The 25,558-nt window shown below is 45.4% G+C and overlaps 1 protein-coding gene across 1 annotated transcript in view; it reads right to left on the reverse strand.

Moving 5' to 3' along the window:
* Positions 1-8,697: 8,697 nt before the first annotated feature.
* Positions 8,698-25,558, reverse strand: part of LOC114359056 (cubilin) — a 77,985-nt gene continuing 61,124 nt past the window's right edge. Inside the window, exons 4-17 of the mRNA XM_028313301.1 lie at positions 22,092-22,198; positions 21,722-21,920; positions 21,156-21,182; positions 20,504-20,715; positions 17,981-18,188; positions 16,703-16,911; positions 15,959-16,094; positions 15,782-15,880; positions 14,948-15,162; positions 12,932-13,160; positions 12,112-12,310; positions 11,621-11,825; positions 10,362-10,491; positions 8,698-9,138 (exon numbers count right to left, since the gene is read on the reverse strand). Coding sequence (XP_028169102.1) covers positions 8,949-9,138; positions 10,362-10,491; positions 11,621-11,825; positions 12,112-12,310; positions 12,932-13,160; positions 14,948-15,162; positions 15,782-15,880; positions 15,959-16,094; positions 16,703-16,911; positions 17,981-18,188; positions 20,504-20,715; positions 21,156-21,182; positions 21,722-21,920; positions 22,092-22,198 — 2,365 coding nt within the window. The 3' untranslated portion in view covers positions 8,698-8,948. The remainder of the gene's footprint in view (positions 9,139-10,361; positions 10,492-11,620; positions 11,826-12,111; positions 12,311-12,931; positions 13,161-14,947; positions 15,163-15,781; positions 15,881-15,958; positions 16,095-16,702; positions 16,912-17,980; positions 18,189-20,503; positions 20,716-21,155; positions 21,183-21,721; positions 21,921-22,091; positions 22,199-25,558) is intronic.

Here is a 25,558-nt window from a genome sequence, read left to right on the forward strand (position 1 = left end):
GTCCACCACTTGTATTCCCGTCAACAACTTTTTTTCCATCTACCACTTATTTTCCCGTCTGCCCCTTGTTTTCCCGTCCTCCACTTGTTTTCCCCTCTACCACTTGTTTTCCCGTCCACCACTTGTTTTCCCATCCACCACTTGTTTTCCCGTCCTCCACTTGTTTTCCCCTCTACCACTTGTTTTCCTGTTTGCCCCCTGTTTTCTCATTTACCACTCGTTTTCCCAGTATTGTAGCTACTAAAGGGACTTGTTTTCTTGTCAAGTTAGATTTTTGTGTGCATTACCCCAGCAAAATTTTCATAAATGTTGTGCTTAGAGAGTCGTCAACACCTACGATTTTGGAATGTTAAGTTTCTAAAGGACATTGGGAACTTTAATATGAGAAAATGCCCCACGGCGGACAAAGATGAAACGTATTTTATTTCAAAGCTTTATTCTTGTAGGTATATTCACTTAAAGCGCTATGTTGTGAGATATGGGAATTCTGAGATATGACGAGTCTAAGTTGAAAATATATTTGTCTAAAATGATTAGATATTTTTACATGTTATGTTGTTTGGCATTGCAGAGTAACCAATAAAAGTAAATAAAATAATATAAATAAATAAAAAATATAAATAAAATAACATAAATAAATAAAATATTATAAATACTTAAATTAATATTAGACAACATCTCATATTAATATATGTTGGAGTAATCTCCAACCCAAAATAAGTAGCTAAGGCATTTTTGTTATGGAAATCGGGAACGACGAACCACAACACACCCAAACCAGAGACAATGTGAAAAGATCGTTTTCTATATTGTCCCGGCCGCGAAACGAACCCGGGACCTCAGGATTGGCCCGGCACACCTTGAAAACCGGTGTGTGNTGTGTATTCGATAAGTCTGTTCCGCGCGGCGCATGCGGTGGCGCGGCGCGCGCGTCGTCATACGGTGTCCTGCAGCGAGGCGAGGCGGGCGGCGCAGGCGCGCGGCGGCGGGCGCGGCGGCGGCGGCGGGCGGCGGGGTCGGCGGCGGCGGCGGCGGCACCACAGCAGCAATTTTTTTAAATAAATTTTGTGCTTTAGTCTAGTCCATCGTGAGCAGAAATTAGTAGCCAAATAATTGGTAATGCACACTAGGCTGAGTCCGATTGAATTCGGTACAAGTAAATAAAAGCTATCTTGACGCCCGTATCAGCAAATCGAACGCACAGCGTTGGATAGAGCTCTGTGATTAGTTTGTGTGTCACCCTGTGCGTCCACGCACACTATGAGACCTCATAGTAATGTTTGTGAATACGAGCGTGAGGCTGGAACTTTACAATGAATCATTTCGTGGGTCTGTGACGCGACGCAAAACTTACGCTCCTATTTTCACTTGCTCGTGTGCCATCAATGTGAGAGTATTGTGTTCTTTTTCAAAGTTTGACTGTAACTTGTAACCCTAAAAACGACTCGTTTCAGTTTGGATAATGGAGCAGGTGAATAAAAACTCGTCGGTACGTTAAAGTTGTGTATTCGATAAGTCTGTTCCGCGCGGCGCATGCGGTGGCGCGGCGCGCGCGTCGTCATACGGTGTCCTGCAGCGAGGCGAGGCGGGCGGCGCAGGCGCGCGGCGGCGGGCGCGGCGGCGGCGGCGGGCGGCGGGGTCGGCGGCGGCGGCGGCTTGCAGAGTAACCAATAAAAGTAAATAAAATAATATAAATAAATAAAAAATATAAATAAAATAACATAAATAAATAAAATATTATAAATACTTAAATTAATATTAGACAACATCTCATATTAATATATGTTGGAGTAATCTCCAACCCAAAATAAGTAGCTAAGGCATTTTTGTTATGGAAATCGGGAACGACGAACCACAACACACCCAAACCAGAGACAATGTGAAAAGATCGTTTTCTATATTGTCCCGGCCGCGAAACGAACCCGGGACCTCAGGATTGGCCCGGCACACCTTGAAAACCGGTGTGTGCGCCTCTCCGCCACGGAGGTCGTCAAAAATGTTACCTAAATGTAAAATAAAATAAAATATTAAAACTTCATTTTCTCAATATTCCCATAAAAGAGAGAAAAAAAATGCACGGAAATTCATTGGATATTAGTATGTATCATCTGTGATAGGTTTCGTTTGTGTCCGCTACTTTTCGAAAAGTGGGGCAAAAAGTTCCCAATGTCATTTTTGTAAGGTTTTAGCACAGTTAGGCTGAGTTGCACCACCTAACTTTGACAATTACTATAACGATAACCGGTGTTCTTTGTATGGAGTTGACAGATTTTTGACGTTTACTTGTCAAAGTTAAAGTAAGATGGTGCAACCCAACCTTAGGTTAGGTTTTCAGAAAGGTAGGTAAGGAATAGGTTAGGTTTTCGGAAAGTAGGTTTTGAAAGATTCTGCTGACCAAACCACTACATGGAACGGAGTTAACTTTTAACATTAGTCGGCAGCTGCCTGACTCCCTGAAAGCCTAATTAGCTATTCGTAAACCTTACTTTCCGAAAACCTAACCTATGACCTAACCTTACCAATCATTCAAAAACCTAAAACATCCAAAATCCTAGCCATCTGAAAACCTAACCTAACTTGCAAGAAAAAAAGTAGAAAATGGGAAAACAAGTGACAGTCGGGAAAATAAGTTGTAAACGGAAAAATAAGTTTAAAATGAAGGGAAAACAAGTGGGAAAATAAATTATACAGGGTGTCCCAAACACAATGGATAACCTAATAACTATCGATAAAAATTTATATTACTTAGATAAAAATGTAGTGGTATATTTTATTGGTAATGGTAAAATGTGGAGATAGTTTTATGTCAAACACAGCGCATAATGAAAATTTTGGTGGGGTTAATGCACACAGCAGTAGTATGTAACGCGTTATGAAGCGGCGATAGGTACGCGTCACAGTAATATACAGTGTACGTGAAAGCACGTAAAGGTACAAGTCTGCTGCTGCTGTGTGGAGTCGGTTACGAAATCCCTTTACCAGTATCATTGCTTATTGTTATGATATTATCATGTTGTTTATCATATTGATAATAATCTATTTTTTTTATGTGTGTGTTTCCATTCTTGCCATGTCGGGTGTATGAGGTTATGGCTGACACAACCATTTTTTCTTTATAGATATGCTTTGCGCATACCCCAGGCCGTGGAGGCAACCAGGAGTGATGTAGGACACTACCGGAAGAAGGACGGGGCCTCCTACCCACTAAAACCTCATGGGATCCTCTATAACCACGAATAAAAGACATCAACGCGTTAGGCTAAGACCAATTGAATTTGGTACAAGTTATCTTGACGCTACATGATGACTCAAAATTGGTAGGAACTTTACAATGAATCGCTCCTCTTTTGCTCGTGAAAGACAGACGGATAAGGGTGGATTCGACCAAACAAGAGTAAATATTAATCTCTGAATAAATCGTCAGTTTTGACATATTTCCCGTATAGAAACTGTCAATGTGCCAGTTATACCAGTGGGTCTAGACAAAGTGCAAATTATAATCGCAAACCAGTCGAAAAGTGGTCGAAAAGCCGTTTTTTTGTATAGAGTTTTGACGGTTTCGATTTTCGATTCGATCAAAAAGTGCATTATGTCTAAGGGGCCAGGAGTTATTCTCGGATAAAAGTTTGGTCGAGTCGGGCCTAAAAAAATTAGTCAATGTGCGAGAGTATTGTGTTATTTTTCAAAGTCAGACTGTAACCCTAAAGACAAAGTGTTTCAATTTGGATATGGAGCAGGTGAATAAAAACTCGTCGGTACGTTAAAGTTGTGTATTCGATAAGTCTGATTTGCGCGGCGCATGCGGTGGCGCGGCGCGCGCGTCGTCATACGGTGTCTTGCAGCGAGGCGAGGCGGGCGGCGCAGGCGCGCGGCGGCGGGCGCGGCGGCGGCGGCGGGCGGCGGGGTCGGCGGCGGCGGCGGCGGCACCACAGCAGCAATTTTTTTAATAAATTTTGTGCTTTAGTCTAGTCCATCGTGAGCAGAAATTAGTAGCCAAATAATTGGTAATGCACACTAGGCTGAGTCCGATTGAATTCGGTACAAGTAAATAAAAGCTATCTTGACGCCGGCGCGCGCGTCGTCATACGGTGTCCTGCAGCGAGGCGAGGCGGGCGGCGCAGGCGCGCGGCGGCGGGCGCGGCGGCGGCGGCGGGCGGCGGGGTCGGCGGCGGCGGCGGCGGCACCAGACCGCCAGCGCGCCGCACGCGCCCGCCGCGCCGCCCCCGCCCCACCACCACGCGCTCGTGGCCCCGCCCCCGCCGGCGCTGCCGCGGGCCTCCGCGCCGCCTGTGCGATGGGAAACCTCAGCGCGCTTGCGCAGCGGACCGCAGGTAGATCCCGACCCTTTTTTATGTGCTGTGTCTGTTTTATTTTGGATTTAGTTTTATGGTGTTAATTTTTTGCCATCGATTTTGTGCGGGGTGGAGTTAATATTTACATAATGTGCTGTGTATTTAAAGTATCCAGTCGGGTTTTTTGCTGGTCCTTCGAGGCGGATAATGGAGTGGATTTTTTCTGTTGTCATTAGAAAGGGATTTAGCTAATGTTGATTTATTTAAACTACGGGGTATTTAGTTATGTGGGTACGGTATCTACCTGCGGTTTCAAAATTTATTGTGTTTTGACAATACATTTTATATTTTAGGTACTTTTTACAACATGCAACACATAGATTTTATCATGTTTGTTTTAGGAAGCCGAATGCGATGAATGACGATGGCGGCGCATGATGCACGTTTTAATTTCACAACACTGATAACGAACATAATTCTGCCGTATATTTCTAGAAGTTACATTAAATAAATAAAAATTAATTATTGTAACTCAAACCAGATAAGATTGGCACTATTTTATAATTTTAATAAATGCAGCATTATCTCAATAAGCGATGCTTTTTGGAGAATACTGCCTTATCGTTATGACAAAATCTGAATATGTTCCTTCGAGCCGGATAACGTTTACTAGTATTCCCCAAATTCTTAAATGCAAACGAAATTGCGCAATGAAACGAATAAGCAACAAGAAAAAAGCGCGAATGCGAAGATATGAGACTGCTGTTTTGCTCTCGTGACATGACTGATGTCTCAGATTGTTAAGATTCTCGGTGGTAACGTGTTAGGGTCTAACCCCCTTACTAATAAAAAGTTACACAGTTGTTGAACACTGTTTTAAAATGACATTTCCATACTAAACGTCACTTTAAAACACTGTTCAACGAGCGTGTAAGTTTTATTAGTAAGGGGGTATGTCACGAGAGCAGAACAAGGAGGAAGAGCGAGAATGAGAAGCGGAGCGGGAAGAGCGTGCGGTGGCGGGGTGGCGGGGTGGCGGGGTGGCTGGGACGGGGCGGGGGCGGGTGTATATTAGACTCACGTGTGCAGCGCCCGGTCAGTGCGGGGCGGCGAGCACAAGCGAGAGCACGACGAGCGCGCCGCGCGCCGACACGCGGCCCGGCGCCGCGCCGCCTGCGCACACCGCCGCGTCAGCCCCACGGCACCGATATCGACATACTTTCTGATCCGTACCCGCGGCCGTGCACGACCGAGCACCGCGCTACTGACTGTGATGTGCGTGTTAGGCCTCAGCCTCGAACTTAGCGGGCAGCGGGGCGGCGGCGGCGGCGGCGCGGGAGCGGCAGGATCTTATGCGTAAAATCAAATGGACCGGTTCTCGAAAACAGCGGCGCGGCAGCGGGGCGGCAGCGGGCAACGAGCGGGCAGCGGCGAGGGAGCGGGCATCGAGCGGGGAGCGCACTCCTTCTTTTGCCCACAATAAATCGAGCGTCAGGAATAAATTTGAATCGAAATAAAATTGTCGCCGTTGTTCAGACATTTCGTTTGCGAATAAAAACAAATATCTCGACAACACAACCCCGAACACAACACTTCGCCGCTAAATCGCCGCGCGAGCTGCCCGCTGGTTTCGAGAACGGGTCTGCGTTACCCGCCCCGCTCCCGCGCCGCCGCCGCCGCCGCCCCGCTGCCCGCTAAGAGTTGTGTTCGGGGTTGTGTTGTCGAGATATTTGTTTTTATTCGCAAACGAAATGTTTGAACAACGGCGACAATTTTATTTCGATTCAAATTTATTCCTAACGCTCGCTTTATTGTGGGCAAAAGAAGGAGTGCGCTGCCCGCTCGTTGCCCGCTCAAGGACCGCTGCCCGCTCGTTGCCCGCTCCCGCCCCGCTGCCGCGCCGCTGTTTTCGAGAACCGGTCTATTTGATTTTACGCATAAGATCCTGCCGCTCCCGCGCCGCCGCCGCCGCCGCCCCGCTGCCCGCTAAGTTCGAGGCTGAGGCCTAAGTCGTGCGTGTTCGCGCCGCCAGGCTCGTGTCGAGTGTGCATCGGTGAGCGTCCCCGCGGTCGTGCACGCCCGGCCGGTGATTTGTTTTTATTTCATCGATTAAATCATGCCATTCTAAAGATCGTTTATTAACACACTAGTTAAAGCGACAAATCAGAAAGTACTACCGCGTAAACGTGGGAAGAGGCAGTCGACTCGGTACCCCGGGCCCCATAGTGCGATGACTCAATGCAAGCTTCGTCGTTCGATTGAAACGTCGGCGACTGCCGGAAAAACTGTTGATTCGAAATTTTCCAAAAGCCACCCGACGCAAACCACGTCAAAAGAAATTTAGTCTCAAACGAAAGTTTCTTGAACTCTCCTGAGTCATCACAGTATTGCAAAAACACTAAGATATAAAAAGTAAAAATTGGAGAAAAAAATTTAGCGGAATATATGAATGTAAGAATGATTTTATGTGAGAACATTGAGATATTTAAATCGTATTCGAAAGGACGTTTGTAAATAAAAAGATCGGTAATCTTTGCAACATAGTAGATATATTCTGCTAATTCACCAACAATAATATGTTTGAACCCTTATTATAAACTATCGCCTAACATTATACATAGCTACCTAATATTTTTGAGACAAAGATTGCATTGAACCATCTAGTAAATTGAAAGTATAGTGAACATAATTATGTTAAATTTAAAGATCATTAGTTAACAGAGCTACAGTGTTTAAGTACAATATTATACAACAATACAGAAGATAAAAGCTAGAGTAAGCAGCAGCTCGTATGACCGCGAAGCTCGCCGTCGATCGGAAGCACAAGGGCGACAACTGAATACTGCTTACTCCGTGGAATATTTATTATAACAAGCTACACCGTTAAATTGGAATTTATCATAGATATCATTAATAATAACCCTATGATGCGACGATCAAATGCAATGTGTAAATACAATCATTAAGTGAAATGCAAGTGCAGTGCCAATCGTATATAATACAGTGAAGTTTTCTGGACTAATAAATTTGGAAAAACCTAAGCGACCGCTTAAAATTAGATGCATCCGAATAACTTATAGTAAACGGGGCAGATGTCACACAACGTAAATAAAATCCAAAACACACTCGTCTCAAATGGGAAATGGTCTGGAATCAAGAACTGTCAATATTTATCTTAATTACTAATATTTTTTCAAATTCTACCTACTAGAAATATGTAAGATTTTAAAGATCTAGTAGATATGGATAAAGTCTAAGAATATCATAACGAGAATATTTATTTTAATGATTCCTCAAACTGCAAAATATTTTCATAATATTTAAAGTTACTTGATATCCTATTTTACTGGAAAACCTTGATTATATGCTGTTAAATACGATCACCTCCTTAAAACTTAATGTCGTGCTGTTGGTGGTTTTGAAAATGGGTTGTCAGGTTGAAATTGTCTAAAGAAAAGCAGAATGGAATATTTTCTTACGGGGATAATAGGCGGATCGTTCTTTGTTTCTTGTTAAAATGCTCATCATTACTATTGTTGGAAGTTTATTGCTGAAACGCAATTAAAATCCTGACAACCCAAGAATTCATGTTGGACGATGATATAGAGTGGAATTTAAGATAGTAGTCTTTCTTCTGGGATATGTTATCAAGAAACGAGATTATAACGAAGAATCGGTACACTATATCTTCGACCAAAATGTTAGGGGATGCTATTGTGATTTGGACGTTCTTAGGTAGGCCAGGATGGCCGACGATTAGGTAGGTGGTTAGTGGAATAGTGACTCTACCACTTTTATGGTAGGTATGACCTTATAAAACGACTCTTCTCTGTCAAAGTGAATATCCACATATACACTTCTCTAGTACTCTTTAGCATAGTCTGCTATTTCTTAGATCCTTAGATTTGACCAACCATTGACATTAGTTCATCATACATCTATTCGCCCTGTATACCACGTTTATAATACCTCAATTAGGTAGTTCTTTTGTTTCCTGGTTATCGTGGATTGCGTTCAAATCCACAATGGATTATGGGCTGCTGGTACACAAATAGGTGGTCAAACCGTCTCGACCAGAGGGGCGCGCAATCCTCGTCACGCGTTGGTTCCCGTTGAAGACCAGCTTCTCGATTTTTTGATGAGCGGGCGCCTATTCAGCATATTTTTATTTTAAGTTAATCATGTATTGCTTTGTCCACCACATTGTGCTGAATAAAGACTTTATTATCTATACTATCTATACTAATATTATAAATGCGAAAGTAACTCTGTCTGTCTGTCTGTCTTGCTTTCACGCCTAAACCACTGAACTGATTTTGATGAAATTTGGCATAGAGATAGTTTGAGTCCCGGGAAAGGACATAGGATAGTTTTTATCCCGGTTTTTGAAACAGGGACGCGCGCGACAAAATTTTTCTGTGACAGACAAAATTCCACGCGGGCGAAGCCTCGGGCGGAAAGCTAGTTCTAATTTTCATAGAGGTTTACGAGCGAGTCCAATCAAACTTGACCTTCATTGGTTGGGTTTTTGTGGCGGTCAAGCTGTAGATCCTGGCTACACAGGAGTTGCAGTGGTGGGAACGAGAGGTGGGAATAGTCCCGTGAGCGAGTCCAATCACAATAGCATCCCAGTGCGTGCGTGCGCTAGCGTGCTTACTAACAGTGTTGTCGGGACGGCGCGAGCGCGGCGCAGTGCTGTAGGCCCGAGCACGCGGCGGCGGGCGGCAGGCACGCGCCGGCGCATTCCGCCGGTCTGCGTGCGTCCGCGCACTCCTCGCCGACGGAGACCTCGGTCCACACGGCGCGCCAGCCCGCCGCGCCTACTGACTTGTCCGCTATTATGAACCTGTGGAAGGCGCTAGATATTACAACTCTTTAAATAAATAAATATCTTTGGACAATCTCACACAGCGCCATCTAGCCCCAAAGTAAGCAATTAATATGCTTGTGTTATGGGTGCTAGCTTGACGGATATATTACTTATATACTTTTTTTTTAAATACATACATATTATACCTACATAGTAACACCCAGACCCGTCACAGAAATTAAAATTCATCATTTCAATTTCTGCCCGGCCGGGAATCGAACCCGGGACCTCTCGGCATAGTAGTCCGTTCTGAACCACTACACCAAACGGCCGACAACAGTTTAGGCCTTATACACACATCCACACAGCTTATGACCGCAGTCTGTGGAGGAACACAGTCTGTGGTCGCGATCCTCATCAGTGAGGGACCGTGGAAGAAGAAGGCCTTATACAGAAGCACAAAGTACCGGGAAACGCAGCGTGGGACGTCCACAACGTGGACCGACGACATCATAAAGGTAGCAGGAAGGCGCTGGACGCAGGCCGCTACCAACCGGGCAACATGGAAAGCATTGAGGGAGGCCTATGTTCAGCAGTGGACGTCTTATGGCTGAGATGATGATGATGAGTACAATAGTCTGCGACTAAAGCCCTTTGAGCCCAGAAATTTTTCCGCCTAATTTCCACAAACTATGGGCACTGTGCGACTATAAAACCACCATCTTGAATGTATCACTGTAGGTACAATCTATTGACCCAAGATAGTTTTTTTTTAAGATTATTATTAGTAATTTGTGCAATAAGTACAAATTGCTAATAGTCCCATTAGTCCCTCGTGTTAAGCTAAATAAGCTTGTGTTACGCCACTCGCTCACCACAACAGTCGATCGGCGCCGCGGCGGTGGGATTCGAACCCGCGTTTCTCGGATCTCGAATCGGCCAGTCCGACCCATTCACCGTTCGACTATCATGGCTATCGAAGACTTCTCAGAAAGAATACCCTTAAATCTTATAAATGCACTCTGTCGAACAGGATAGCAGTGTTACGATTCTTCGTTTTCTACCACAAAGCGACTTTTATTACGATTTGTATTGGTCAAGATAATATCTGCAATGTCTTCTGGTTCCAGCTAGCTGTCTATGATCGGCGAAATTTATTGCTCGTTGGTTAAAATGTTTAACAACCAGCCGAAACTTTTCTAACTTTTGGATATGACTAGAATACATTATGTACAACTCAAAGGTCAGAGTATACTCACGAGAGCCTAATGGAGTTGGAAGACGAGAGGTACTGCCACCGGTCGGTGGGCGCCTTCTCGCCGCACAGCTCCAGCGGCGGACCTGGACTCTCGTACCACAGCCGTAAGACCGCTGCGGGGCACCCACGCTCTGGAAATAGCCAGGAGATAATGTCAGATAGACATTACAAACGCAATCACGAGCGAGGAAAATTCGTAAAGCTTTTGAAGCGTTATAATTTTCACCCTGTATACTTCTATTCAAAAAATTCTTCCCGGGCGGTCATGTCAGATTTCCTAAAAGGTGAAGATTATCATTTATTAGCCACTGTAGAGCTGGCCCGGGTGCCAAGCATCAGGGGGTGACAACAGTCGCGCAGACTAGTACTCACTGGCGCATCTTCATGACAAGGGCGGTCATGATATGTCATAATATGGGGGAGGGGAGGGGGTGCGATTGGTATCATATAGCTTCTAATCCTGGGGGGCACCAGACCATCAGACCATTTGGGGGGGGTGTCATCGCCCCGGGTGCCAACCCATGCTACGCCGCCACTGCCTGGGAGCACGTCAACGAACCATTTACGAGGCTAGCCCGAGCACGGTGGCGAATGTGTGGGAGCAGATTAATAATAGCACTAAGTATTTACTTATTTTTCCGTCAGTTACGGGGCGCGCGGTCACGAACCAGTTGCACACACGCGTAGGGCGCCGGGAAGCTATGTAGGTGACATCCTAACTATAGTACTGGTGGCTTACCGGTGAGATGTCCTTCCACAGCGAAGTGTTCGAAGTTGAGCAGTAGCCGCTTGCCGGGGCGCGCGGTCACGAACCAGTTGCAGACGCGCGAGGCGGCGCCGCGCGCGGGCGGCTCGTAGGGCGCCGGGAAGCTATGTAGGCTATATCCTAATTATGGTACTGGTGGCTTACCAGTGAGATGCCCCTCCACAGCGAAGTGTTCGAAGTTGAGCAGTAGCCGCTTGCCGGGGCGCGCGGTCACGAACCAGTTGCAGACGCGCGAGGCGGCACCACGCTCGGGCGGCACGTAAGATGCCGGGAAGCTATGTAAGCTACATCCTAACTATGGTACTGGTGGCTTACTTACCAGTGAGATGCCCCTCCACAGCGAAGTGTTCGAAGTTGAGCAGTAGCCGCTTGCCGGGGCGCGCGGTGACGAACCAGTTGCAGACGCGCGAGGCGGCGCCGCGCGCGGGATGCTCGTAGGGCGCCGGGAAGCTATGTAGGCTACATCCTAACTATGGTACTGGTGGCTTACTTACCAGTGAGATGTCCCTCCACAGCGAAGTGTTCGAAGTTGAGCAGTAGCCGCTTGCCGGGGCGCGCGGTGACGAACCAGTTGCAGACGCGCGAGGCGGCGCCGCGCGCGGGCGGCTCGTAGGGCGCCGGGAAGCGCGGCGACGTGATCACGCCCCACTCTGCGCTCGACATGTTGCCGCCGCAGTCGCCGAATATCGACTTTGCGGGCTGGGAAGACGTCGGATGAATTAAAAATTGAGTTTGCTTTACGTGTGTCGCTTGCTTTGCAAGATACTTGAGTACGACTTGCAAGATACTTGAGTGAGATTGACCTAAACTTATAGCTTCATGTTTTCGAATTCGGATGTAGTCCTACAAATAATCCAAGATAGCACTAAGACTAAGAACATGGTAGACTTGGTAGGTATATCTTGTAACCCGCATGTAGCACATGAAAGCGATCTAATTTTCAACCTAATGCTTTACAAACTCCAAATAAGATTGTAACACTCACCTCAAAAACATATCGCGCTTTGAACCCAGAGGCGACGTTTTCCAGATCGGTGTGTAGCGCGATGAGCAGGCCCAGGGCTCCGCGCGGCGACTGCAGCGGGCCCGGCGTGGCCGGCCCGCACCAGCGGCCCAGCGGCACGCGCGAGCCCTCGCGCCCCGTCCACCACGCCTCCACCCAGTCCTCGCTGCACGTTGCGCCACTGCGGAATATTATGTATTACGTTAGCTTTCAAGATCTCATCTTTTACCATGCAGCACATGGGAGCCCTCGAACCCAGTCCTCACTGCACGTCGCGCCACTACAGCATACACAAATATTTGTCAAAAAATTGCATGCAGCTAAACAGTAGCTGCCCTAAAGAGCAGGATCTTCTATATATTTTAACAAAGTAACACGTCCGGAACTTCGCTCCCTCCCTCCCTCATCCACCATGCCTCGCTGCACGTCGCGCCACTTCGTTCGGAATAATCATCTCATCACTATCTTTCAAGCAAAAAGGTTCAGTTTGTTGTTTATATTTCAGTTAACCCCTCCAGCTAAGCTGCTTAATGTTAATAATGGTTTCAACACAATAGCCGGCCGACCTTAGGATAATTGCCAATTTGTTAGTTCACTGCCGCACATAAGCCTTCCCAAAGATCACCAGAGACGATCTCCCGCTTTTTTCGAATCGAAGATGACGGTGACCTGCTCGCTATTCGTGGCGCCCAACGTGTACCTACATGCAGTTAGTGATGAAGGATAGCGGTGGAAGTTGAACTCAAGGGGACTGTACAAGTATATCCCACTGCAACGACAGCAGTCGTAAAAGAAGACTCACCCGTATAGTCCAGCGGTGGCGTTCCAACCGTCCGCCTTGACTTTGAAGTGGTCGAAGACGACGGTGACCTGTTCATTGGGCGTGGCGTCGAGCGTGTAGGTGCAGTTGGTGCGCGAGGGGTAGTTGGAGGGGTAGCGGGGGGAGTTGAACTCGCCGCGCTTCTTCGCCTCCGAGCGGTATGTGAAGGCGCACTCGCCGCCGGGAGCGGCTGTGCCTGGCACTCGGTATTCTGTAACAAAACATCATGGTCAAATGTCAATAATTAGAACCTCATCATCGTCATGTCAGAATTTGCCTTGGAATGTCCAAAAGAATATGGATGTGGGTTACAAATTACAACTGAGGTCACGCATAACCCTGGTGGTGTCAGATTTTTTGAGGCGCCATAATTATCCATCATGATGACTCAATCGGAGTCAAATTTCTCATAGGACCATGACGAATGAGCCTTGGTCCGTTGAAAAGCAGCGGCATGGGGAACGCTGGCAGGATATAGAATCCTATTTCGTTTCGTACAATCACGTCACAGTGTATCCCTGCATTCAGAGTATCCGATTTTGAACCTTACGTACCAGTCTCAAAAGTATATTTGGCCTTGAACCCCCGGCCCTGCAGCTCGCCGGAGCTGAAGACCATCACGAGCCTTGGTCCGTCGGAGAGCAGCGGCGCGGGGAAGGCGGGTGGGACACAGAATCCTACTTCTTTTCAGATAATCACGTCACAATGTTCTGACTAAACAAAACCGTACCCAGACCGTCCAATTCTGAACCTTACGTACCAGTCTCAAAAGTATATTTGGCCTTGAACCCCCGGGCCTGCAGCCGGAGCTGAAGACCATCACGAGCCTTGGCCCGTCGGAGAGCAGCGGCGCGGGGAAGGCGGGCTGTATACAGAATCCTATTTGTTTTCAGCCAAACGGTTGCAATGTCCTAACCAAATAGTGAAGTACGACCTGCATCCAGAGCGTTCAATTCTGAGCCTTACGTACCAGTCTCAAAAGTATATTTGGCCTTGAACCCCCGGCCCTGCAGCTCGCCGGAGCTGAAGACCATCACGAGCCTTGGTCCGTCGGAGAGCAGCGGCGCGGGGAAGGCGAGCGGGATACAGAATCCTACGTCTTTTCGGACAATCCCGTCACAATGTTCTGACTAAACAAAACCGCACCCAGAGCGTCCAATTCTGAACCTTACGTACCAGTCTCAAAAGTATATTTGGCCTTGATCCCCCGGCCCTGCAGCTCGCCGGAACTGAAGAACATCACGAGCCTTGGTCCGTCGGAGAGCAGCGGCGCGGGGAAGGCGGGCGGGATACAGAATCCTACTTCTTTTCAGACAATCAGGTCGCAATATCCTAACCTAATTGTGAACTCGGGGGCTCAGAGCAGAGCCGTATCAACACCATTCAATTCTGAGCCTTACGTACCAGTCTCAAAAGTATATTTGGCCATGAACCCCCGGCCCTGCAGCTCGACGGAGCTGAAGACCATCACGAGCCTTGGTCCGTCGGAGAGCAGCGGAGTGGGGAAGGCGGGCGAGACACAGAATCCTAATTCTTTTCAGCCAAACGGTTGCAATGTCCTAACCAAACAGTGAAGTAGTAAAGCCTGGTCCGTGAGCACGTAGAATTTTGTCCAATGACCCCAAGCTACCTATCCTTATCGCTCGCGCGTAATTATATTGCTGTCGCGACTGTGCGACAGGCGCCCGCAGTGAGTGTGCGAGCGCGACAGGCAACATAATTACGCGCAAGCGATGCGATGACGCGCGCGATTTACATGAATCCTGAGCGTTCAATTCTGAACCTTACGTACCAGTCTCAAAAGTATATTTGGCCTTGAACCCCCAGCCCTGCGACTCGCCGGAGCTGAAGACCATCACGAGCCTTGGTCCGTCGGAGAGCAGCGGCGCGGGGAAGGCGGGTGGGACACAAAATCCTACTTCTTTTCCGACAATCCCGTCACAATGTTCCGACTAAACAAAACCGTAACCAGAGCGTCCAATTCTGAACCTCACGTACCAGTCTCAAAAGTATATTTGGCCTTGAACCCCCGGCCCTGCAGCTCGCCGGAGCTGAAGACCATCACGAGCCTTGGTCCGTCGGAGAGCAGCGGCGCGGGGAAGGCGGGGGGGCCGGGCGCGCCCTCTCCGCACAACTCCGCGTCGTGCTTGTCGTACGAGTCCGTCGCCTCCTGCCCGCGGAGGTACACCTTGAGGTAGCCGTCGGGGCACGAGCTGGAAGATGGTAGGAGCGTGAATCTTTGCTATGGTTATGATTAAGAGGGAGTGAGGCAATGTCCTAGCCCTAGCTAGATGATTATGAATTATTATGAAAAAAAATACATTACAGCCAAACAAAGAACCTCCTCCTTTTTTAAGTCGGTTAAAAACTACCTGTGTAACGATATCTCCGGCTGATTGTCGCTTTTAGTCTCTGAATAATAAATTATTTGATGGTATGTACTACATACGTCTTCTCTTATCACCTTTGAGAAGACCAACCGCTACCAATCGATCAACATGGATAGCATTGGTCCCCCAATGTTCAGCAGTGGACGTCCTATGGCTGTAATGATGATGAAAATGATGATGACATCTTCTCTCCCCAGATTCCCTGACACCAAGCTATTTTTACAAGGCCTATTGCGCGTGAATAGAATAAGAATGGATTAAATTCTAGGGTACTTATGGTTTCAGAATAATGGTGCTTTAAATATCACGACCAGCGAAAGAGACAAAAATTTAATTGATGTTAGCGGCATAATAAACTTTTACAAAGTCGTCATGAAACTAAATAAGATGATTAGAGTTCTTAACTCCGCTACGTAGCAATTATAAATGTTTGTGTACTCACTCAGGTTTCGGGTTAGATCCCTTTGGTATAGAAAAGTTTTGAAATTCTAAACGCACCCTTTCTAAATTTTGTGAGTCTTGCATACCGTATATAAAATATCTGGAACAAAAATAGTTATTAAATTCTTATAATAATTTAACGAGAAACTACAAACGTTGATTGAATTTTTGAACTCACCTACAAACAACTTTTTGTATATAGGGGAATGGATAATTTGGATGGTACACGAATCCCGTAGATTCCTTTTTGCTCAGGATCTTCTGGTCGCACTCTGAGCCCCTAATGTGCTCGGCGTCGTGTTTACTTATAAAATCTGAAAGCAAATTAACATTATTCATATCATTTCTCGGGTTAGAATTTCCCAGAACAAGAAATTAAAAGTATTCAGGTTGAAAGAAAGGTTGGGAAAATGTTAAACAGACTTACAAGTAAGTAAATAATATTTTTCCGGAAATGAATGACCAACTTTTTCTACACTAATATTATAAAGAGGAAAACTTTGTTTGTTTGTTTGTTTGTTTGTTTGTTTGGTTGTACCTAATGAATAGGCTCAAAAACTACTGGACCGTTTTTAAAAATTCTTTCACCATTCGAAAGCTACATTATCCACGAGTAACATAGGCTAAAATTTATTTTGGAAAAAAATAGGGTTTCATAAAATATGTAGATAATGTAGTCCAAGCGCGTGAAGCCGCGGGCGGAAAGCTAGTTTATTATATTCGTAGTCAGAAACGCACACTTTTCTTTAGCAGTTTCAGCAGCTTTTTTAGCGGTACCTAATCAAGGTATGCGGCGAAAGTCTGTGATACTGAGTGGGTGTAATTTTTCAGCATTTTTCAGACAACCAAAAAAATATTCCAATTTTCTTTCTGTTTTTATTTTCCCCAACCTCTTTCTTACTATCTTCGCGTCACAACTCACCTAACTTAACAAAACTCTCTGAAAACTCGAAGATACCCTTGAACCCGCGGTTCTGCGTGCTGGCGGAGCGCGGCAGCGTGTAGAACGTGACCAGCAGCCGCTCGTCGCTGGAGTACAGCACCAGGTTGCGCTGCTGGCCGCAGTATGTGCCGATCACCGCCGATGAGTTGTCGGGCCCGTCGTACACGCGCACCCAGTCGAATGGGCAGCTGGACGGAATTTGGTGAGATTAGTAGCTTTAGGCCATTATGTATGATAATGGTTTTTAAAATTATTTTGGACCTATGGAAATTCTTTTTTTTTTTCTCATACATTTCAGTTGAAAATTTTAGAATGTTCTGCTAAAAGCATATTTTTTATGTTTCTAGCAAAAATTTTGTATCTTGCATCAAAGATAGGAAGGTGATTATTTTTTTCAAATATCTGCAACTAATAGGGAATCTGTCAAAAAAAAGAAATCTGAGAAAAGTCAACCCAAAAAAAAGATAAAAAAAAAATTAAGCCACTAGGTCATGAAATTTGAAAAAATCACAATATTAACGATAACTTCTAAACTACGAAAAATCGTAGAACATACATGGGGGTGAAATCGATAGGTCTAGTCCTCACCTATCACCTGCCTTCGGCTTGACACCTTACAAGAAACACCCTGTATGTCGCCACGTGGACCGCGGAGCAGTGTGATAATCGCCTTACGGAATGTTGGGTAGATAGCCGTAAGTGGCTTTCCAGGTTCACTGGGCTCTCATCCTCAAAATTTAAGCAACAGGCAACCCATAAAAGGCAATATTGGGGAAAGGTACTATAAATCCTTATAACCATTTCAACTAAAGCTACATAACTTGTTTTATGGTCAATGGGGAATCTAATCAGTGTGCTTACCATGAGTTTACGTTAGGTGTGCGCGCTAGCGACTGCATAAAAAATGACATTAAAATGTATGACATATTGTGCAGCGCCTCTAGCGGCTACTTTCAAGAAATAAAATCTCCATTGATTTTTTTGACGTACTCGCTAGCGAGCACACCTAACGTCATGGTAAGCACACTGAAGTCCGATGCGTTACATCGATGATTGGTTCATACGATGAGAAGTTACTCTTCATTTTACATTACACAAAATCTGACAATACAAAAGTTTAAAGTGCACATTTTAGACGGTCGTGCTGCTATGAAGTAATTTCTACCAGACAACCAAGGCTAAGTATTAAACGCGCAGGTTCAGCTACTTTATGATTTTCCATAATCAAGCCAAATCTAATTAAATAAATTAACTCACTGAGGACCGCCGAAAAACAGATCGAAGTCGCGGAACTCCAGGCGTATGCGCTGCCCCGGCTGGCCGCTGAACAGGTAGTTGCAGGTCATGTCCTTCGGGTAGATGCCGGGGTACGTCGGCGACAGCAGCAGCCCCGTCTTGCGCTTGCTCGCGTCGATCACGAACGAGCATAAAGTGTTCGGCACTGGCGTTCCCACCTCGAACTCCGCTGTTGGGAGAGGAGTAATTTCCTTAGTTAACATGATAGATTGACACCCGTACCTATTCACAAACGATGCTTGCCAATCGAACGCACAGCGTTGAATAGAGCTTTGTGATTGGTTCGTGTATGACCCTGTGCGTCGACGCGCATTGTGAGACCTCATTGTAATGTTTGTGAATACGGGCGTGAGTCGACAGCTCATCGGACGTTTGTGATCAGAGAGAGCAATGTACCCAAAGGGAAAAAAGCATCGACGCAGCACCTGCGTTAAATTTCGGTCCGTAGTTACTTCGAATTCCGCGAGGCAGGAAAAATTATGGGGAAGGTACTCATCTCATAGACTGTTACACACATAGTTTAGCTAGATAGGCTCGTGCAATAACCAAAATGTTATCAAATCAATCAAAAACAATTTTACATAAGTAATGTCATAACTACATACTCGTACACATGCATAAACCTAAATGCTATAAATTCCTAGGAGTTTTGGATTAATAGCTCGCTAACTGTAAGCGTGTAACTTGTAACTGCTAAAGTTATTTATATCTTCGAGAAGGTTTTACGACTTAAAGTTTGATTGAAAATACTTTGTAGGTACTTAGTGAAGTACTACGAGCGTTAAGAATGTGGCGGGTAGATGGTATGCAAAACTTAAACTCAAAGTGGGTGGGTCCTTCATAATATATTTTATAGTCTTTAGCAATCTCGCTTCAGGCTGAAAGACACTGCGTTATGTTAGTGCTAAGCGGGCGTTACATCTTATCCGAGATGAACGTGATGAGCTCGCGGAAGACCTACAGGATGCTAGAAGACACTCACATGCGTTGATAAAGCGATATGTGCCGATGAGCAGAATGGGCGGGACGAAGGTCTTATCCGAGCAGAAGACCGTTATGGCAGGATGTGGCATCGTGATGGGCCCGTAAAGACAACTCACAGTATTCTCACGCTATCCTAGAAGACACTCACATGCGTTGATGAAGCGGTATGTGCCGGTGAACAGCGTGGGCGGGACGAAGGTCTTGTCGGAGTAGAAGGAGAGCGCGACGGCGCGGTGCAGCGACACGCGGCGGCGCGGCGGAATGTACCCACCGAAGATAACTCACAGGGATCTCACGCTATAGAAGACACTCACATGCGTGGATGAAGCGGTACGTGCCAGAGAACAGCGTGGGCGGGACGAAGGTCTTTTCCGAGCAGAAGACTGTTATGGCAGGATGTGGCGTCGTGATGGGCCCGTAAAGACAACTCACAGGGATCTCACGCTATCCTAGAAGACACTCACATGCGTTGATGAAGCGGTATGTGCCGGTGAACAGCGTGGGCGGGACGAAGGTCTTGTCGGAGTAGAAGGAGAGCGCGACGGCGCGGTGCAGCGACACGCGGCGGCGCGGCGGAATGTACCCACCGAAGATAACTCACAGCGATCTCACGCCATATAAGACACTCACATGCGTTGATGAAGCGGTATGTGCCGGTGAACAGCGTGGGCGGGACGAAGGTCTTTTCCGAGCAGAAGGGCGTTGTGACAGGATGTAGCGTTGTGATGGGCCCGCAGAGACAACTCGACGTCACGCTATCCTAGAAGACACTCACATGCGTTGATGAAGCGGTATGTGCCGGTGAACAGCGTGGGCGGGACGAAGGTCTTGTCGGAGTAGAAGGAGAGCGCGACGGCGCGATGCAGCGACACGAGGCGGCGCGGCGGAATGTACCCACCGAAGACAACTCACAGCGATCTCACGCTATAGAAGACACTCACATGCGTTGATGAAGCGGTATGTGCCGGTGAACAGCGTGGGCGGGACGAAGGTCTTGTCGGAGTAGAAGGAGAGCGCGACGGCGCGGTGCAGCGACACGCGGCGGCGCGGCGGAATGTACCCACCGAAGATAACTCACAGCGATCTCACGCCATAGAAGACACTCACATGCGTTGATGAAGCGGTATGTGCCGGTGAACAGCGTGGGCGGGACGAATGTGTTTTCCGAGCAGAAGTAGAAGACACTCACATGCGTTGATGAAGCGGTATGTGCCGGTGAACAGCGTGGGCGGGACGAAGGTCATGTCGGAGTAGAAGGAGAGCGCGACGGCGCGATGCAGCGACACGAGGCGGCGCGGCGGAATGTACCCACCTAAGACAACTCACAGCGATCTCACGCTATAGAAGACACTCACATGCGTTGATGAAGCGGTATGTGCCGGTGAACAGCGTGGGCGGAACGAATGTGTTTTCCGAGCAGAAGACCGTTATGGCAGGATGTGGCGTCGTGATGGGCCCGCAGAGACAACTCGACGTCACGCTATCCTAGAAGACACTCACATGCGTTGATGAAGCGGTATGTGCCGGTGAACAGCGTGGGCGGGACGAAGGTCTTGTCGGAGTAGAAGGAGAGCGCGACGGCGCGGTGCAGCGACACGCGGCGGCGCGGCGGGATGGGCCCGCAGTAGCGCCCGCCGAACGCCGAGTTGACCAGCTCGCCCGCCTCCAGCGAGGCCATCTCCGAGTAGATATCCATATACTCGTGCATGCATCTACGAGAAAAAAATATAAGTAATTTATATTAACAATAGTTTCGCTACCAAATCTTGCCGCAGATTTTGAAAGGCATCCCTAAAATCACATTCATCACACAGCTCTGTAAAACAGAATGCATTACAAAGACCACAAAATCATTATCGATTTTGATGCCATTCACATCACTTTGAGGGATTATTTTTTATTAGAATTTAAACTCGGCCGACCTAAATCATCCCCTGTCTCCCAGTGTATTCCGAACGTGTCTCCCTAAATAAATCAAAACAAGTTTATCCCAGTCAAGGTTCCGAGCTTCGAGAAGTTTGACCCAAATTGTCGCGTCTATACAAAACAATAATAATTCTTGCGGAAAGTAAACATGTTTGCGCCGCATAATTTATAGTAACACGTTACAGGGAGATGTAAGCGAGATAGATAGATAAGAAACAATACTCACGCTGGTAGCTCCCCCACTGCGGCTCCACTGAAACAATAAACATTACCAGTGAAAATTGTGCCTTCGTTAATTTTAAATGTGATGAGGGGATGTTGATACGGATTTAACCGCTGGATGCATAACATCATGGATTATGACGATGTAAATTATTTATTTTAGCTGTCTGATCAAGAGGTGAATCTCTCAGTAAATGTAGAGGAGCAGGAAACAATTTCTCAATGATTAAATTAACTAAATAGAAACAACAAGGTAATGCGTTGTAATGCGTCATAGCACCATCAACAATCAATCTAATTATACTAGTCGCAAACAATATTGAGGCATGGCATATTGTATGTACAGACACATTGGTTTTGTGAGTGTTGGGTGAATATGCGGTGCAGATAGTCATATTCTTGGGCGGCACCGCCAGGAAACGTGGCACATAATGTAGAGGCACTGGTTTTGTGAGTGTTGGGTGAATATGCAGTGCAGACAGTCATGTTCTTGAGCGGCACCGCCAGGAACGTGTGCAGACACTGGCGGCTGTGATAATATGAGTATACTGTGTGAGTGTGAACACGTACTCGGGCGGCTTCCCACGCAGGTCGAAGGTGCGGAACTCGACGAGCACGCGCTGCCCCGGCGCCGCCAGGAACGTGTACAGACACTGGCTGCTGTGGTTGTGTGAGTATACTGTGTGAGTGTGAACACGTACTCGGGCGGCTTCCCACGCAGGTCGAAGGTGCGGAACTCGACGAGCACGCGCTGCCCCGGCGCCGCCAGGAACGTGTACAGACACTGGCGGCTGTGGTTGTGTGAGTATACTGTGTGTGAGTGTGAACGTACAGACACTGGCGGCTGTAGTTGTGTGAGTGTGAACACGTACTCGGGCGGCTTCCCACGCAGGTCGAAGGTGCGGAACTCGACGAGCACGCGCTGCCCCGGCGCCGCCAGGAACGTGTAAAGACACTGGCGGCTGTGGTTGTTGGGGTTGAGGAGCTCCGGCGCGTGGAACGTGCCATTGCTCGCGCCGCCACGACTCACGAATGTGCGGTCGCACTCTGTGGACGCAAAAAAGAAAATATTATCAAAAGTATCAAGACTCATCGTTTCGTTGTCTCTTTATAAACGGAGATGGACCAAATCACCACAGCAAGAGAAGATTGGGACCCGGGATCATGTAAACAGTTCGAGCAATCGTCGATTTCCAATAGATTGCCAAAGTTGAAACTAATAACCGTATTCAAACATTTAATTAGGACCAAATTTAGGTAATTCAAACAGTTCTTAGAATCCAATTTGATTAAATTGAAATCATATAGGTAGATGATTTGGTATGGTGTTATTTCTATTTATACTCGTAATAGCACTCGGTGAATCAAATCCTATAAATCTGCTTTCTTCAATAACAAGCAAATGAGGCTAAAAAGAAAATCGCCAGATAATGTAGAGTGAAACTAAACAAAGTGGGCTCAGAAACTGGTAATTTACCGTAGATTCCGTGGTGGTGACGTAAAGCCCAGGTGTTCAGAGCTAGAATGGATAGGGCTGCACAAAACTATTCTTTTAGTTTAATAAACTTTCCGTGACCAGTTTGAAAATTTTAGTCCTCTAGTTGTTCTATAAGATTATTTTTGACATCTACAATTCTATCGTTTTTGACATAATTTAGACATTTAATTTTGACATTTCCTTTAATTATACATATTAATGTTGTTTAATTTTTTATTTATTTTTCTATTTGTATTAATTTCTTCTACTACTTGACATTAAATTTGACATTTATAAAACTCATATCCTGATACACCGAGCAACTCAGACCACGGCCGCCGTCTGAAAATCAGCGTCATGTGGTATGCACTTGACACATGCTGAGACGGGGACCTTTTTGCTGCTGCAGCGCCGCCAAGTAACTGTCCCGATATTAATTTTAATTTTAATTATCATTCTTTTGACAGGTTCTGTAATGATGACCGTTTGTTTTATGTATGTATGTGTATTCATGTGGCAGCAAAATAAACGTTATTCTATTCTATTCTTATAAAATAGGTAGTAAGATTTCCAGCACTTAAGTTAAATCATCAATCATTCAATAGGTACGTTACTAAGTTTCATAGTTACATTTTGTATTATTATTTATTATAGTCTTTCATTATTATGTAGACACTGCCGTGTTCCCAGATAAATAATGATATCATTCATCATACTGTATTTAAACGGAAGTCAAACCTAAATAGACCTTGTTTATGGATCACAATATAAATGGCCGTCGATATCCTCATATTCTTTTATCTTTTGTCCGCATTATGATTTACGAAGCGTAACCCTAGCCTGCTATTAAAGCTTCCATTCCAGCCCACTCTTAAATAAAACTACTCGCACTTATTCACACTTCGCAGCTTTTACGTCAGAAAAATACTGCGCCGGTATCAAACCCTCACCTGAACGACTCCGCCAGGAAATATGAGACATATTTATTTGAATGTAATGTATAACATTTGTTTTGACACCTTTTGATCGACATAAATTGTTGAAATTGTGTTCAAATTGATATCCAAACTACGTAATTAAAATGAATTAGCTCGATGTATGTAAAAACTTGAGCAACAGTATTTTGCAGTGTGCAAATTACTAACATTTCTTTCCAAATCCTTTAGCTAAACTATTATACTTGTGTATTTACTACGCATTTAGTAAAACACTACATTTTAAATTATGTTATGTTCGAATACAACTTCGATTTAGCTGTAAACCTGTTAGTATAGAACTTTTAAAAACTAACTGCTTTCATTGTTAATACTGCTTGATACTTTTATTTTTCGCTTTCGTTAATCCAATCGCAGCCTCGCAGGTTAACACACTGACTGACGTCATAACTCATAACAAAATGCCCATTTGTACGTGGTTATACGAGCAATAATACGCAATCTTAATGCACACAGCACATAAAAACACCAGGGAACAACCATTTAGGGCCTCGTTTATGTAAACGCATTTAGCGCTATGTAATTGTTCTCATTAAAACCATAATAATATCCATTACTTGCTAAAACAGTGTCAATAGCTGCAGAAAGTGGTAAAATGTATCTGAAAGTAGTTTGGCCCCTTTATATTTAGAATCGCTCCTTGTAAGCCCCAAGGGTCCTGACCTGGTCCAGGAATAGGTACTCTTGATAAGAAGTCTAGCCAACTAGCAGTAGTATTTTGCAGGTTTTCCATGAATGGCAATTCAAGAATTTGAGAACTGAGATGGAATTGTGTAAAGCAATCGTAATCATTTGTCAGTTCATAACGTACGATAAAATCCGTTAAACAAAGCGTTTGACAGAATAATCGTACGTTATGAACTGTCAAATGATAACTATTGCTTTACACAATTACACGATTCAGCCGTACTTTTTAACTTTTAACCGTACATTATGAACAGCGAGCGATCATTAAAATTCCCTTAAAACACAAATAACTGTCAGTTCAGGATTTCGACTATCACTCGTGTCTTGTGGTCCGGATCACCTGATGAAGAGTTGGCAACATATTACAACCTGCCACATGAGATTGTTGCCAAATTTAAATCCGCAAAGCTTTGTATCAGTATAAACGAGGCCTAAACATAATGCGGTGGAGCCCACGTTATAATATGCCTTTTATTTAAGAGCTTTCATTTCGCTGAAAAATTGCGATAAACACGACGCTGGCCCTCACGGAGCTGTATATTTTTTAGCACTTTCAAAATTAACTTTATAGGAATTTCGTTGTACTGTTTGTGTAACGTAACATGTTTTAACCCCTGCGAATGTAACAGGCATTAAGTTTCTTGATTCTTTGATAGGTACGCGACCACTTTTTATGCTAATTACAATCTGAAAAGTATATTTTACCTCGGTCACCAAAATCTTACTTTTCAACTTCTTTTGAGTTCTTAACGTTTTGAAAAAGTGGTTAATCTGTCACCTGAAATTTAACTTTTCATACCCATAGGATAATTATAGGTACTTAATTTGTAACTTATCTAGGTATTTCTGATGTGTAAGTAATTAAAACTTTTTAACCCTCGATACGAGAATACAACTCAATGCACTTGTCCGATTTATCATAATAATATAAACTCACTTATTGCTCAGCACTATTCTAAACAGCCAACAAAGAAAAACGCGTCAACTGGACTCTACATGGTCACCGCTATATTTTATCTCAAAAATAGCTTCTTTGAGCAGTAAATGCACCGTAGGAAGTCTTTCAGCCGAGAGACAGCGAATTCAAAAGCAACGGATATTCATGGTCGGGTTGGTAAAGCCTGAGGTGCCATCTACCGATGAAGACGTGTCTTTTACAAACTTTAATATTCAACGGCAAAAGCTTTTAAAATTTCGATTTCTTTGAAATCTCTTTAAATTTTTCAGTTAGTATAAGACTATGATGTG

The sequence above is a fragment of the Ostrinia furnacalis genome, unplaced genomic scaffold (assembly GCF_004193835.3).
Source record: "Ostrinia furnacalis isolate ACB-3 unplaced genomic scaffold, ASM419383v2 OfSCF4221, whole genome shotgun sequence".
NCBI classification, from domain to species: domain Eukaryota; kingdom Metazoa; phylum Arthropoda; class Insecta; order Lepidoptera; family Crambidae; genus Ostrinia; species Ostrinia furnacalis.